We start from the raw sequence: 16,795 nt of genomic DNA, 5'->3' as shown, positions 1-16,795 counted from the left end.
GAGTGTCCATTATTTTCTGGCTCATGCTTTCTAAGAGCTTCTGGGTTCCACGGGCCCTCCCGTTACAGGTATTAATAGGTATTAATAGCAATTTGGCTTCAATTTGTTAGTGTATCTAAATCTGCTATTATATCTGACACTACCCTACCCCAGACTATGTAAGTTGCAATATATTAAATGTTTAGTTTTGGGTTTAATACTGCTTTAAAGGATACATTAACCTTTCACAACATGTTCAGGGTGTAACATGTAATATGTTATGAATGCACTGGCCCTGCGCCTCCCCCGCCTTCTCCAAGTGTCTGCTGCCACAATTTAAAGAAGATGCAGCTGTGCAGGGCTCCGTCCATCCGACCGCGTCGCTCCTTCAAAGTTCTCTGTGACAGTCCTTTGCAGGTGTCGGCTTGTAGTTTTAAATGAGCTGTCACGGCGCTGTGAGCTCTGTGGTAGTTCATTAAGTCTTCCTGTCAGAATGTATAGGCTTCCTGGATGAAGCAGATACACTGACAGGTCTGCAGGAGACCTGCATGGCATCAGCGATCTGCTGATCACTTGTGCAATGCTTTACAGGCACATAAAACAAAATATAATAAGTGCACATTTACCTGCAAAACAATGTGCATATATTGCTATCAGTCCATAAAAGCAGGAGAATTGAAAGACTACTGATGCCTTTTTGTTGGCTGTCTGAATAGCTTCTAATAGCAAATTTCAACTAATGATGGGAACGTTCACTGGTGTGCATTCTATGTAGTGTCTAGTTTTATAAAATACTCTTTTCCTGCCTCATTGTGGAATAGTATGTTTTTTTTTTTAATAGTACATATAATAACATGGCAATGGTAAAGACAAATGGTTTTTCACTTCTTATATATATTTCGATTTTTTTTGTATTTTACCTACAGTTCTCATTTGATGATGCTGAAAAGGAAGCATCTCCTTATTAGTTGTATGTAAACATTCCAAAAAAACTTTTCTCTCTGTGATAGCTCCATTTACATTCGCTCTGATTCTGCCTGCGATTTCAAATCGCTCAGATATGAACCTAATAATAACAGTTTGTTCCATGTTTGTGAAGCGTTTTGAATGATGTCATAACTGCTGCCAATTTTATCGACCAAAGCAATCACATTTTATATTCTGACAAAAGGTTACCTGCAAAATTCCACAAAACATTTAGGGATGGTAAGACTATCTGAAGTTGGTCTTCTCTAAAATGAAAACAAGAAAATTGTGAAAAATTAAACAATTTGTTTTTCTTCCAGCTCCATGTAGCCCTGAAATCAAGAATATCACAATGGTTGATGTAAGTAGCTTTATGGTTACCTGGGAGTCTAATAACAATGGTGCAGAGTACACAGTGATCGCACGAGGAGAGAATGGATTGTGGAACTGCAGCAGCTCAGGCACTTCATGCACACTGGGGAAACTTCCATGTGGATCAATGCATATGGTTCATGTGCTGGCCTCCACTTCTGAAGGAACAAGTCTGCCTAGCTACAGTGTCCCATTAGAGACAGGTAACTCTGTTTGTTCTGAAATTCTTCAGGTTCAATAAATGTAATTAAAATATTAGACAATAATACAGGAAAAGAAGATGTATATAGAGACATGTATGCAATAGTAGCTATGAATATACAGTAGATCATATACTTATCATGTTCTCAATCATAAGTCAACGTATAGTATAAATCAGGGGTGGCCAACCAGTGGCCCGGGGGCCACATGTGGCCCGCGGAGCTCTCTGATGTGGCCCGCGACCTCCTTCTCTGGAAAGGAGGGTTGGCAAGCCCAGATCGCAGGTTGCCGACCAGCCATACCACAGCATCAGTGTTGTGAATGAAGCTGGTGGTAGAGGAAGAAAGTGGCTGCAGAGCAGAGCCCCATAAGCCGATGCTTCCTCTACAGTGTCGGCTTTTGCCACAGGTGGAGTCTATGGCAAAGTTCAGCTGACCCGCAGGATAGACACAGGTGCACTACACTGCACCCACGGTGTGGGAATACCGCAGCACATCAGTGTGAAATCAGTCTTAGACCCTTTTCACAAGATCGGCCAGACCAAATGGGACCCTTAATTCACCTCTATAGAGCGACAGATGTCTGTTTATGCCCACCTACCTCCAATCCAAAAAACAGAAGAGAATTCATCCCCTTTCATCTGGGCGGATAGGAGGGCCTATAGAGTAGCCGTGACCTGTCTTCCGCCCGCTCCGCTCATAGTGGCCCTCGAATGGTTACTAAGTTGCTTAAGTGGCCCTCGCTCTTCAAAAGGTTGGGCACCCCTGGTATAAATGGTAATAAAGTCTTAAAAGTGAATATAAATTGTGGATTTATACATACTTGCGCTCTTTTAGTATAGATAAATATTGGTGTGAGATAAATTAAAGAGATGGAAGAGGAAAGAGATGAATAGAAAAGAAGGAAAGAGAATAATATAAATGAAGAAGGAACAGGGGAGGCAAATCTACAGAAGGAAGAGCTTGTGGACGCTAATATAAGCAATCTTTTGTTTTATATGCGTAATACAGTATTTTGGAAGATAGGATTTCCAAATTTTGGGAGATTTATGGGATTTACCGTGAAGGATAGCAGCAGATATTTCATTGGACATATACCACATTATCCTAGTTTATATTTGTTCTGAAATTCTAATGATTACTGGTGGGGGCGTAGATAAGCGAAGCTAGGGGGTCCCAATGCCCCAGAGTGCCCTGCCTATGTACCCAGTGACACTCAACAACAGTGCAACAGCCAGTAAAATAAAATTTAGAGGCGGAGCGATCTAAACTGCAGATGGCACTGCATATAGAACTGCAGTGATCTACTGGCCCAAGTGGCAAAGTGATCTGTGCAGCTGGCCTCTGTGCAGTGCTCTAATGTCATATAATGCCACTTAAGTCAAGCCCACCAGGCTCTACTTTTGGCAACTGTATTAGATCAGCAATTCTGCCTGGTGCCTGCAACTCTCTTGACCTCTCTGTCACAGATTGCTTAACACCCAGCCCTTAGTAGATTGGTAAGTGACTGTAGTTTTTCCTCACTCTGCCTACTGGTGGATGATTTGGCCCCTACTACAGCTTATACGGACCTTACTTACTCTATTATTTTTTCATGCTAGGAAATGCAAAGTTCTGTCTTGGAAGAGTTCTACTCCTCCATCAGTAGAGTTTTGCAAGGTTTCAGTGAATAGCGCCCTAGCTCTTTATAAAGCCTCTTATTCTGAACCTGGAGGCGCTTCTCAAATTTTAAAAGGTCTGGGGCAGATGGATGACCTCACCTCTCACTGTAACAGACTAGTTTTAACCTTTCTGTTAATCCTATTCTTTCTGTTCCATGACACTTTCTGATATGCACCTCATCACCTCCGACAAGTTGGTGGGATTTCAGCAAAATTGTATGGTGGGACACCATATATGATTATGAGAGGGAGGGTTTGTATCTCTTCTGAGAAGGTGGTGTGGGTCAGGTTGGCAAGCTTCACAGGCACTGTTCATGTACATGTCCAATGTTATGCACTTCTTTTTTATGTACTATATGTTTTGTTTATTTTTGGTACGGCTCATCTTATTGTGGTGAGCTGTCCTTGAATGTTTTATTGAATACTATATGTGTAATATTTATACATTTTTAATTATAATTTAATTCATTACAAAATGAACCTGTACTAAGAGAAATATGATGACACCGATTGTTGATCTCCTTCTGATAATTTTAAGTGCCTGGATGTCTCTAGCTTTAATACTACCCGAGTCACTGATGTGGAGCAGGCATGCATAAAAAAGTTAGAATTAAGTAAAAACTCCAAATCAACCTTCTTGTTTTTGCTCAAAGGTTCGTGTATTCCAGTTAGGATAGATTTTAACATTAGGGAAAATAGGTAATTTACTACAGGTTGCAAGTAGGTAGCTCTCTCCTGTATGTTTAGCTACACTTTAAGGCTAAATTACAAAAGAATTTGAGAATGTTCATACACAAAAGTATGTTAAGATTTTATTTATCCAATTATGAAGTAAGTAACCAGATATTTTCCTTTCACAATTGGATAACTGAAGTTAATCTTTACATGTTTTATTGTGTAAAATGTTTAAAATCCTTTAGTAAGTCAGCCTTATTGTTTCAACGGTAAGTTCTTATAAGCAACATGAGGCAGCTTTCCCCAGGGTAATTTTTTAGCCACATGTTTCCATCATCATTTGGAATGCTTCTCCAGTATACATTATCTCTATACTGTATTCTAAGCCAGGTTAGCACCATGAACACTAACAAATGTTTTGTATAATGTAGGTGATCTTAATAAAGGGGTACTGTGCTGGGCCCCAAATGGTGTCTGCCTATAGGCTCCAGTGATGAAAATCTGTCCCTGATTGAAACCATTAGATAATCATGACAACCAATATACTAGAATTGTTAGCGAGATATGTTAGCAATGACATTCTACATGTGCCTCTCAGTATAGGTTTCCTTTAGGGGATCTTTTGACATGCAAAAACAGAATTGTATATTCAAACTTATAGTGCTTTAGCCCTTCGAGGATATTGCAGGAGTAACTATCTCAACCATACTGTTCCAGCAGCAACATTCCCTATTGGCAATCATGATCGTATTTTGTTAATATCCAAAATAAGAAATATGATATAAAAGTGTTCATTGTCATTCTAGTCTATGAAAAATCACAGGAAATTCAAATATTACATAACTGATTTTAATACATTTTCATTACAGCTCCCTGCTGCCCAGCAAATATAAGCGTTGTTCAAGTCACACAGTCTGTGACAAATGTCAGCTGGTCCATCGCTGCTGGAGCACAGACATATACCACTATGCTGGAATCACCTAAAGGACAGGCAAAGTGCCACACACTGGAAGACCACTGCCTTTTGGGATGTATCACCTGTGGAACAAGTTACTCAGTGTCCCTAGAAGCAGTTAGTGAAACAGGCCTTATGTCACAGTGCACATATCATGGGTATTCATCAAGTAAGTAACTTTCTATTAGAAAAAGTGTGTTTTACGCTGTTTATCTGCCTCCTAATTACAAAATGTCAGTGTCATTTGTATAAATTTTGTGCTTAAAGTGCATCAGATGGGTAGCTATAGGCAAAATTGCTGCTGAAATTCTTCTTACATAGTCACTTCTATTTCCCTAGCTTGCTATTTAACAATCAAACAGCAGCAGCATATTGATAAGGTCACCCTTGTGCTTGCCCTCTGCTTTACCATGTTAATTATTTTACATTAAAGCACTGTAAAAATTCTGGTAGGAATTTTATATACTGTATTTATTGGCGTATAACACACACCTTTTTACCCTAAAAATAGAGGGTAAATTGTGCCTGTGTGTTATACACCAATATTTTTTTTTTTACCAACGGGGATCGGGAATCGGGCAGTCCACTCTGGGTTCCACCCTTTGGGGGGTGTTAGGTCGGCTGCCCCGCCTCTCCTGGCCCTGGGACAGCGCTGCCAGCATACTTCAAAGTATTTCAAACATTACTGCCAGTCCTTTCTCATACACTGCTCTTCCTGTGTCACCCTCAATCTAAATGGAAGCCTCTAAATACCTCAATTAACACTGCTCTTCCTGGCCGCTCTCCTCCTCCCGCGCTGCCTCCTCCTTCGAGTGTAGCTTTTGATTGGAGGAAAGCGGTCATGTGACCGTCAATGAACCAGCAGAGGTGAGCAGTCACATGATGGATTGAGGTATTTAGAAGCTTTGATTTATGACAGTGACACAGGAGGAGCGGTGTACGAGAAGAGGCTGACAGTGATGTTTTCTCAACTTTAGAGTATGCTGGCAATGCTGACCCAGGAGACTGGGGGTCTCCTGGGAGTGCAGGGGGCTTTATAATGAAAGGGGGCTGTGTTATGTGCAGGGAAACAGGGGTGTGTACTGTGCAGGGAAAGGGGGCTGTGTACTGTACAGGGAAATGGGGCTGTGTACTGTACAGGGAAATGGGGCTGTGTATTGTGCAGAGAAAGGGGATGTGTGCTTTGCAGGGAAAGGGGTCTGTGTACTGTGCAGGGGTCTGTGGAAAGTTTTTTTGCTGAAACTACCTCTTAAAGTTAGGATGCGTGTTAAACGCCTGTGCGTGTTATACGCCGATAAATACGGTAATCATAAGTATTAAGAACTGAAGTATCATTGGATACAAATCAGTTTAGATAAAGAATGCAATGTTTTTTTAACAGCATTTAAAAAACTTAATTGACACAAAGATCCGCTATACCCTAATTATGTTAGCAATATGTAAAAAAATATCATTTGTTTGTTTTTAGAAATATAGGGGTTGATTTACTAAAGGCAAACAGACTTTTTCAATGAATACCCAGTAAGGTGCAAGGGGGAAAAAACTGACTTTTTAAAAACTAGCGAGTCACTGGTTATATACAAAGGGGAAAGCTGTATTATTTTTCTCTGGTTTTCCTCCTTGAAATAACGATGCACTTGTCAAATTCCTGGGACACCAGGAAACTGGTAATAGGAGTTGTCAAGCTTTGTTACTATGAAAACTATAGACCAGTAGTGGACTCAACTTCCTACTGGACCTAGAGAAGAATACATTTTTATTTATTGATTTTGAATGCACTATCAACATAGCATGAACGTAAAATATTCAATTATCAATCTGATTTTCCGAAATTTGTAGACTAAGTAGTGTATTTGTGTTCTAGGTGCTTGCTGTCCATCTGGAGTCAAGCTGTACCGGCTATCAAATAGTGGAATCCGTGTAACATGGCGGGTTTCACCTGGACCTGAAAACTACACTGTCAATATATATGGTTCTAAAGGAAATTTTACCTGCAATCCATTAGCCGGTGTCAGCTACTGTGATGTTACAGAGATACTATGTGGGGATGTATATACTGTGGTTGTGTCTCCTGTCAGTGGTGGAGATACCCAAATATCTTTCTGCCCCAAAAAAATATATTCTGGTAGGATTTTTTTTTAATCAAAAGTATTAAGAACTGAAATATCTTTGGCTACAAGTCAGTTTAGATAACAAATGCATTACTTTAAGAGAACGCCACAAGAATCATGAATCATTTATTGTTGGAGCAGTGCTTAGTGAAGGTAACTTTTTTTTAGGTTACATAAAAATTAAAGTGATTCTAAAGCTTGAAGTTTTTTTACCTTCATGCATTCTAAGCATAAAGGTAACAAACCTTCAGTATGCAGCTCTCACCGCAGCCCCCTAATACTTACCCAAGTCTCTACCATTGGCTCCCGCTGCCATCAACCACAGCCAGTGATGAGGGAGCGAGGGCAGCGCTGAGCCTCGTTCTGTGTATCTTATGGAAACTCAGAGCGGGGCTTTGGAACGAGTACGCATGAGTGTCCAAATAGCAAACGGCTCTCTATGGGGGCACTCGGGGGGAGCCCAAAGCTTTAGCTTTAATATCACTTTAAAGACAGAACCTTGTTGCATCTGTGTAATAGAATATACATTAACTCTGGGTTTAAAGTGGTAGTAAACTTAAACTAAATTGAACATTTAAAAAGTATTAATCTTAAAATAAATAAATAATGCGGTTCATACTAGTACATTATGACAGACTTACCTGTCACATGGAGAAAGAACGTGTGAATTCTCCCAAAGGGATTGTTATATAAACACCTGACAGGGATTTCAGATCTGCCCCACTCTATCTTCCCCACTCCCCCCCAAAAAAAGATTGGGCTTTAAATACACTGTGAATATTCAGTAATACAACAAACAGGTTGATATCGCTATACATCTTTGGAGGCATAGTTTAAGATGTACAGTACATGTCCCCGAACCTTAGCAGTCAATACAAAATTAATTTAGAAAAAGCTTAAAGTGAAAATGAACTACATTTTTTTAACATCAATTGTTCTAAAATATTAAGTATTCCATGCATAGCACTGTTTGTTCTTTGTATTTTAAAGTCTCTAACTGTTGTTTTCAGGCTTTTTTCGTGTTGCCCTGTGCACACTCCCTATTCTTAACTGATGCACCTCACTGCTGCTAGTGTAGAGCAAGCAGTGCCGTATTTTCTGGTCACATGATCCGCTATGTGTCCTACAACTCCCAAAAAGCTTAAAATGTCTGCAGGTAGATGTGTAGTCTATTTTGGAGGTAGGCAGGAAAGATTGGCTACATTCATATATACAAGGGGGGCATGGGGGGCAAACATAGCCAACCTAGAACAGAAAGTCTGAGAACAGCAGAAAAAGCTTACAATTGTGAGATGTCATCGTTCTGAGTTGCGACTTGTTTGATTGCGCCATTTAAAGTAGACGTTAAATCAGGGCTCAAGTCCTGCGGGAACGCGTGGGAACGGAGTTCCTGCACTTTTTTCACAGCAGGAACGCAGTTCCCTTTGTAGGACTAGAGAAGCCGAGAACAGCCGAGCCGCCCAAGCCAATCCTTCACTAAGCGGCGATGCCCAGCTCGAGTCACTGTCAGGGGCAGGCGAACCTTAGTAATCCTTTATGTTACTGGCCGCTTCCTGTATATGGATTCATCGGGTAGTGTGCGGGTATTCCGTCACTTCCTCGATGCCGCAATGTCTCCTGGGAGCTTTTGTCATTGTTCCCAGGAGACATTGCGGAGAAAGAACTTGCGGTTTAGTAATTATGCATATGAGTGTATCGTTTTTTTTTTTTTGGTGGGGGAGTGGATCTTGGGTGGGAGTTTCCACACTTTTTTCCCCAGGTCTTGACCCCTGCGTGAAATCATATCCCTGTGTCCCAGAACATGGGATGCAAGCTTGTCCTAATACAAATTCAGGGAGTTAGTAAATGACTTTGCCCCAGTGGGCAGGGTGAAATAAATCAGGGTGTGTGGTTTGGTTAAGGCATGTAGGCTGAGGCTGCTATTTTTCGTTTATTCACCTGGGCTGGTCGGGATTTGCGGCGATCCTTTCCTTTTTGCATCATTCGAAGTTGGTAACTTTTGTTTTGCTAAATACCTTATGCATATGTGTAGATTATATTTTTAGCAACAGAAATATCTATCTGCAATAAAAAGGGGTTAACAATAAATTAAAGTGTTACACAACCCAGTAATATGAAATAGTTAATTTGTTCCCCCACAGTGCCCACAGCTTATAAAATCTTCTTTTTACATAAAAATATTGCCACTATATACCTTTTCGGACGATCTGTATACCACTGTTACATCATAAACTGCACAGTTTCTCCGGTGCAGGAAGGAGGAGATTTTCACTGCAGCCTGTATGCATGACCACATGTGTGATGTCAATATCATGTGACCTGGATATCTCTAAAAACAAGAAATTTCTCTTGCATAAAAGACACAACTGATCATGTGCAGGTTGGCTATTGCCGGTGTGTTAGCTGGCTTTCCCCAGATAGACAGTGCAGGATCTGTCACACAGGTTAAAACAGCCTTTTTACACAGTAAAGAGGATTAACCCCATAAATTCCACAGTGAGTATAACAAGCCTGCTATGCTGCATTGACAGACTGATTTTACTGTTGTGGGGTTAGTAACACTTTAATTACTTGAATTTACTGCTGTATTCACATTTATTGGAACACATAAATATATAAAGAGGTTGTAAAGTAAAACATTTTTTAACAGGAATAAAAAACAGCTATACTTAATTGCTCTGTGCAAGGGTATTGCATAGAGCAGCCCCTAACCTCCTCTTCTGGAGTCCACCAGTGGCGCTCTCTGCTCCACCTCTTCTCTGTGTGCCACCATAGGAAGCAGCCTCCTATGGGAGTACACGTGCAGGGGGCACTTCCGAGCCTGGCTGTGTGCATTCATAGGCACACACAGTCCCGCTTAGTCCCAGCCCCCTACTCCCTTCTCAGAGGATTTGACTGACAGCGTTTGGAGCAAATGGTTCCTGCTGCTCTCAGCCAAGCTTGTGAGAGTAGGGAGAGAAGACAGAAGACCTGCAGACTGGCACAGTGCTGGATTGATGTAGGACTGAGGTAGGTATTTAGAAAAGGGGAGAGGAGCACCTTGATTGTATAGAATGCATTAAAGTAAAAAAAAAAAAAAAAAACTTTTAACTTTAAAACACCTTTATTTTATTTTATTTCAGTGACATGCTCTGGAAGTTCTCTAGGAATGGGTAAGAAATAGATTTAACTTATTCTGTCTACCTTTTAGCATCTGGTATGGAACAATAAATATTTTTTTACTAAATTTGGTTGCACTGTCAATCATTGTGCAGTTCCCTACATAGAATGGTGTTTAAAGACTGGCATGAGCATCACTAATATCCAGTGCTTTTGTACCCTAATATTTCAGTTGATTTAATCATCATCGTTTTCTTTTATTTGGTATATAATCACATGAATTAAAGTTTATCCCTATATGTAAAAAAAGTTAAACACTAAGCAATGAACCTATTATTGTTCTGTATCTACTCAAAAAAAGAAAATCCTTCTGACCGCTGTGTTTACCCAATCTTAAGTATAGTGCCCCAACTGTCTTTTTTTCCACCCCCCTTTTTTTCTTTTTTCTCTCCATTCCCTACCTCTTCTCTTCTATTATTCTTATCTTATTTTTATGTCTACTTTTCTTGATTTTCCTTATAGTTGTACTTATAAGAAAAATAGTCGCGGGTTTGGGCTACCTACTATTTCATTCTGATAGTATTATATATACTGTATTTATTGGCGTATAACACTCACTTTTTTACCCTGAAAATAGAGGGTAAACTGTGCCTGCGTGTTATACGCAGGGGCTGTGGAAAGTTTTTTTCCTGAAACTTCCCTCTTAAAGTTAGGGTGCGTGTTATACACGTGTGAGTGTTATACGCCGATAAATACGGTAGTTACCAGTTTCATGTTTTGGCAGACAAGCGTATTAGACATATCAGTTACTTTCATCTACACGTGAACTCATTATGCTTTTGTTAGCTGCTTATCTTGTTAGACATGTCGGAGTTATGGAATTATTCATGTATGGTATCAATGTTATTTTTGGGCATTGCCCTCCCAGGGCTTTAATAAAAATGTATATTTGAAAAAAACAAACAAAAAGAAAATCACCTAAAACTAATGAAATATTTAGCTTTTTCTTTTACTTTAGTTTGTTTAGCAATTGATTTAACAAGTAATCCAACTGTTCATTTTGCAGTGATCTATAGAGGAAAAAGAAGCGTGACTTAACATGGGAATCCTAAGGTAAGGTAAAAACATTTAGATAATATTTCATAAGACATCCTGCATACTAATTAAGCTGAAAGGACCTTACATGTTAAAACCATACTTTAGAACTTAAAAAAACATGCATATGACAAAGTCCATTCATTAAGGCTCTTGTTGGAAAAAAAACATGTGGCAGTTAACTCTCATGCTGCTTAATGCCGAAAAATTAAGAAGATACAATGAGGCCTCGTACACACGACCGAGAAACTCGACGAGCGAAACACATCGTTTTCCTTGTCGAGTTCCTTGTTAGGCTTGTCGAGGAACTCGACAAGCTTGCTTTGCGTACACACAGTCAAGCCAAAATCTCCTCGTTCTCAAACGCGGTGACATACAACACATACAACGGCAGGGGAAGTTCGATTCCACTGGCTAAACTCTTGGGGCTGCTTTTGCTAATTTCATGTGTTTGCGTGTTAAATAAAAGTTTGGTAAGAGACGATTTGCACTTTTCAGTCTGTTACAGCGTTAAAAATATGTTATCTCCATTACAAATGCTACTTTTACTCCCGTCTCATACTTTAATCTGAGCAAGCGCGGGTTTCTTAGCATACAGACGTCCGAGTTTCTCGTCAAAACCAGCCCGTCGAGGATCTCGGCGAGCCAAATCAGACTCCCGTCGAGGAAATAGAGAACTTGCTCTCTTTTTGGCTCGACGAGGTTCTCGACAGTTTCCTCGACGAAAATGTACACACGACCGGTTTCCTCGGCAAAAAAATATCTCCCAGCAAGGTTCTTTCTGGTTTTTGCCGAGAAACTCGGTTGTGTGTACGAGGCTTTAGGACTAGGTAATGAATTATTATCAAAGTTCAGATCCCAAAAGACAATTAACAATTTTAACTGGCACCAAACTTCTTCAGTAATTTATGTTCCTTTCAATTGAAGCATGTATGCATTGCTCAATTTAATCCACATTTTAGTTCACTTACATATTTATTAAAAAATACATTTATTTTTAAATGTCGTTCATAAGAGAGCACTGGGAGAGGAAATGTTATTATTCTGAGCCAATGCCTCCTCAAGCGTTGTACCGGGCGCAAAATTGGCAGGGGCGAAATCGCGGGGGGTCCATGTCACTTTTGTAAAATCATATATGGTGTCACTGTTCCTCCGGCCACCATTTTGCGGCAGCTGGCGCCCTGTGATTGGGCGTATGCGGTCATGTGCTGGCGGGGCTGGCCAATCCAGAAACGTGGGCGGGCGCATGCGCAAAGGCTGCCCCTGGAGGAGTCCCGCCCGCGCAAGTTTTGTATCCGCTGGGGCCTAACATTTCCCCACGCTCAGCTGCTTGGCCGGCCTCTCTGCACCCAGATCGCGGCCGAATTCTCCGCGACAGACGCATTTCTATTAGGCAGGTGTCCGGCCGGGTCCCCCCCACACTCTGAGGCAGCGAGCTGGGCTTCTCCCTGTGCTAGCACGGCGGCGCCGCTCACCACGGCTGGCTACACAGCCGCCTCCACGGCCGCCGGCCAGCCTTCTGCTCTAGGCTTAGAAGGAAGGAGGGCTTCATTACGTCAGGCCGGTCATGTGACCGTGAAGGGGGAGGAGCTGCTGGAGGAGGCCTGATGTCTTAAAAGGAGCTGGACGTCTAGAAAGGTAAGTGACACAGTATGGCAGCCTGCCAATGTTTTTTTTTTTATAGCTTACCTGTCAATGTTTTAAATGAGCAGTGGAGAAATACCTCCTGCTAGTAAATATATATTTTATTTTCATTGATATCATGAGACTTTCAGACTTCATCAGCTTCTTCTTGCTAGTTGGATCACTAGCAAGAAGAAGCTGATAAAGTCTGCCAGTCTCATGATATCAATGAAAATAAAATATATATTTACTAGCAGGAGGTATTTCTCCACAGCTGCCAATCAGAACTAAATGGAGTTCTTTAACAGTGAAAATGCAGTGATTCATAGTACACAACTATGAATCATTGCCTAATTGGTCTATTGCTACTTTCACACTGGATCGGTGCGCTGTCAGCGGTAAAACGCCGCTGTTTTTAGCGCCGCTTTACTGTCCTTTTTGTGGCGCTATTCGGCCGCTAGCGGGGCACTTTTAACCACCGCTATCAGCCGAAAAAGGGTTAAAACCGCCAGCAAAGTGGCTCGGCAGCCCTGCACCTTGATTTCAATGGGCAGGAGCGCTTTAGGAGCGGTGGATACACCGCTCCTACAGCGCCTCAAAAGATGCGGCTGGCAGGACTTTTTTGAGCGTGCTTCCAGCGCACCGCTACAGTGTGAAAGCCCTGGGAGACACTTTTTCAGGGCGCTTTGCAGGCGCTATTTTTAGCTCTTTAGCGCCCTCAAAGCACCCCAGCGTGAAAGAAGCCTAAGTGCAGAATCATGAAATCTGGTTGTTACAGGTTACTAAACTCTCCAAACCAACCAGCAATGCTCTTGTACCCCTTTTCACACTGGGTTACTTTGCAGGCGCTATAACGCTAAAACTAGCACCTGCAAAGCGCCCTGAAAGAGCCTTTGGAAGAATTGGGAAGTGCTCTGTGCTGAGCGTAAACACAGTTTACTATGCTTTAGTTATGTATGAACACAGTGATTGATCTGTACCAATCACTCACTGTGTTCATTAAGAAAAGGAAGGAGCCAGTAAATTACATATTTACTGCCCTCTGCCCCGCTCTCCATTCTTAAACATCCCCCACCAAGGGAGGCAGAAGAGGAGAGAAGCTGGCAGCACTGTGGGGGGGGGGGGGGCGAAAAAATAATTCTGCCCCGGGCGCCCATAACTCTGGTTACGCCACTGGTTGGGGGGCAGTAAAAAAAATAGATGGTTGAGCCTTGTTTTTATTGCCCTTGCCCCAAACCACTTTTACCTTCAAGTATATTTAAAGGCAAAGCTTCTTCTTTTTTTTGGATAGAGTGGAGAGGGATTAGAATGCCTGTCAGGATTTTATCTGTGTCTGTGCCCCCGTTAGGGAGATTCACCCTCTCTATTTGCCCTGTTTATCATTATTATTGAAAGTGACAGTAACAGAAAATCCCAAATTTTGGGTTGTCCCCAGAAAAGTAATAGATGGGAAATCTTCCAATGGGGACACTTTGCAGGGATGTTCTCTTATATCATGTTTGGCTCTGGGACAGGAAGTGAAAAAAAAAATCTCTGCAATAGGACACAGAGAAAAAAACTGACAGGGGTTATAACCCTCCCTTGCTCTATCCAAAATGAAAAAAAAAAAAAAATTGCATATAGTTTTACTTTAATTTGCAAAGGCAGCAGGACAGGGATGTACACAGGCCTAACGCTAAAATGATTTCCCCTGTTGTGATCAGTAGGCGCTATCACTGGCAGACACTAAATAAACGCTAAAATAAATGTTACAAGAACTGCCTAACTTTTAATTATATATACTGTATGTATATCAGCTATGAATTCTTAACTGTCTATCTACTGATGTTGAGCTTCATTGTTTCTGTAATACTAATTTTTTCTTCTTTTTTTTTTCTTTTTCTTTTTATTTCAAATACAGATTTTGTGGCAGGAATTCATGGTGCAATTGACCTGACAGTGAAAAACATACAGCTATCTTAGATTTACTTATGGACATTCAAATGGTTTTAATTAATGACAGTTTATTATTATCTGTTACATTTGTTTGGTCTCATTTACATAAGGACATTTTCCAAAGACTCTGGTGAATTTATATATATCTATTTCAAACCAATAGAAATTCAAGAAACTGTTCTGAGTACTAAGTTTAGTAATTCATACGTATTGATGTCTATAGAAAAATAAATGATTAGATACAATACAATACATTTATTAAAATTACCATTTTTTAAAAGTCAGCAGCTGCCTAATTTGTAGCTGCTGGCTTTAAAAAAATAAAAATGGGCGGAACCTCTGCTTTAACAAAAATCTCCTAAGCATCCAGTACTTAAAGCAGATCTTTACTTCCACTAACATATTTCAAAGCTTTTTTTGGGAGCCGGCACCCTTTTCTGACAGGTACCCTCTCCCACTTTCGCAAGAATACAGTGCCTTGCAAAAGTATTCACCCCCTTGGTATTTTTCGTGTTTTTTTGCCTCACAGCCTGCAATTAACATGGATTGTTTGAGGATTTACAAAATTTAATTTACAGAACATGCCCACAACTTTGAAGATTTTTTTTTATTGTGAAGCAAACAACAAATAGGACAAAATAACAGAAAAAGTCTATGTGCATTATTATTCACCCCCATAAAGTCAATACTTTGTAGAGCCACCTTTTGCGGCTATCACAGCTCCAAGTCGCTTTGGATAAGTCTCTATGAGCTTGCCACATCTTTCCACTGGGATTTTTGCCCATTCCTCCTTGCATAACTGTTCCAGCTCCTTCAAGTTGGATGGTTTGCTCTCATGAACAGCAATCTTTAAGTCTGACCACAGATTTTCTATTGGATTGAGGTCTGGGCTTTGACTAGGCCATTCCAACACATTTATATGTTTCCCCTTAAACCATTCAAGTGTTGCTTTAGCAGTGTGTTTGGCGTCAGTGTCCTGCTGGAAGGTGAACCTCTATCCTAGCCTCAAATCACACACAGAGTGGTACAGGTTTTGCTCAAGAATATACCTGTATTTAGTACCGTCCATCTTTCCCTCAACTCTGACCAGTTTCCAGTCCCGACTGCTGAAAATGGGGATGGTGTTCTTTGGGTGATGTGATGTGTTGGGTTTGCGCCAGACATAGCGTTTTCTTTGATGGCCAAAAAGTTCAATTTTGTTCAGACCAGAGCACCTTCCTCCATACATTTTGGGAGTCTCCCACATGCCTTTTTGCAAACTCAAAATGTGCCATTTTGTTTTTTTGCTGAAAGTAATGGCTTTCTTCTAGCCACTCTGCCATGAAGCCCAACTCTATAGAGCTTACGGCTTATTGCCGTCTTATGTACAGATACTCCAGTCTCTGCTGTGGAACTCTGCAGCTCCTCCAGGGTTACCTTAGGTATCTGTGCTGCCTCTATGATTAATGTCCTCCTTGCCCGGTCCATGAGTTTTGGTGTTGGCAGGTTTGCTGTTGTGCCATGTTCTTTCCATTTGGGTATGATAGATTTGATGGTGCTCCTAGAGATCATCAAAGATTTGGATATTTTTTTATAACCTAATCCTGACTTGTACTTCTCTATAACATTGTCCCTTATGCCCCGTACACACGATCCGAAAATCGTACGGAAAATGCCGCTTTCGAAACGATCGTACGATAATCGGATCATTAGTACAGCGCTTCCGAGAGCCGATCAGGACAGTTCATCCGATTTTATTTATCGGACATGCACGAAAATCTTTTTCGTACGATGCCAGATCGTCCGATTTTCGTATAATCAGTACAGCTGTCGTTCGAAAATGCAATACAAATGCATTACAACACATGACATCACTTCCGATTTTTTATTCTGCCGTACGAGAATTTTCGTGACTTTAGTAAACTCATCAGATTCGACATGAGATTAGCATACAAAATAAAACGGACGATCATTCGTCCGATAATCGGATTGTGTGTACGGGGCATTACTTGTTTGGGGAGTTCCTTGGTCTTCATGGCAGTGTTTGGTTAGTGGCGCCTCTTGCTTAGATGTTGCAGCCTCTGGGGCCTTTCAAAAGGGTGTGTATATGTAATGACAGATCATGTGACACTTAGATTGCACACA

The 16,795-nt window shown here is 41.0% G+C and overlaps 1 protein-coding gene across 1 annotated transcript in view; it reads left to right on the top strand.

The window, feature by feature from the left end:
- LOC120945575 (fibronectin type III domain-containing protein 7-like) overlaps window positions 1–14,676 on the top strand; it is a 57,339-nt gene extending 42,663 nt beyond the window's left edge. Inside the window, exons 9-14 of the mRNA XM_040359844.1 lie at window positions 1,266–1,520; window positions 4,723–4,977; window positions 6,673–6,933; window positions 10,042–10,071; window positions 11,085–11,131; window positions 14,637–14,676. Coding sequence (XP_040215778.1) covers window positions 1,266–1,520; window positions 4,723–4,977; window positions 6,673–6,933; window positions 10,042–10,071; window positions 11,085–11,116 — 833 coding nt within the window. The 3' untranslated portion in view covers window positions 11,117–11,131; window positions 14,637–14,676. The remainder of the gene's footprint in view (window positions 1–1,265; window positions 1,521–4,722; window positions 4,978–6,672; window positions 6,934–10,041; window positions 10,072–11,084; window positions 11,132–14,636) is intronic.
- The last annotated feature ends 2,119 nt before the right edge of the window (window positions 14,677–16,795 follow it).

Source organism: Rana temporaria, chromosome 7 (assembly GCF_905171775.1).
Source record: "Rana temporaria chromosome 7, aRanTem1.1, whole genome shotgun sequence".
Classification (NCBI taxonomy): domain Eukaryota; kingdom Metazoa; phylum Chordata; class Amphibia; order Anura; family Ranidae; genus Rana; species Rana temporaria.
Note: the sequence above shows the minus strand (reverse complement) of the source record. Positions and strands in the feature narration are given on the sequence as shown.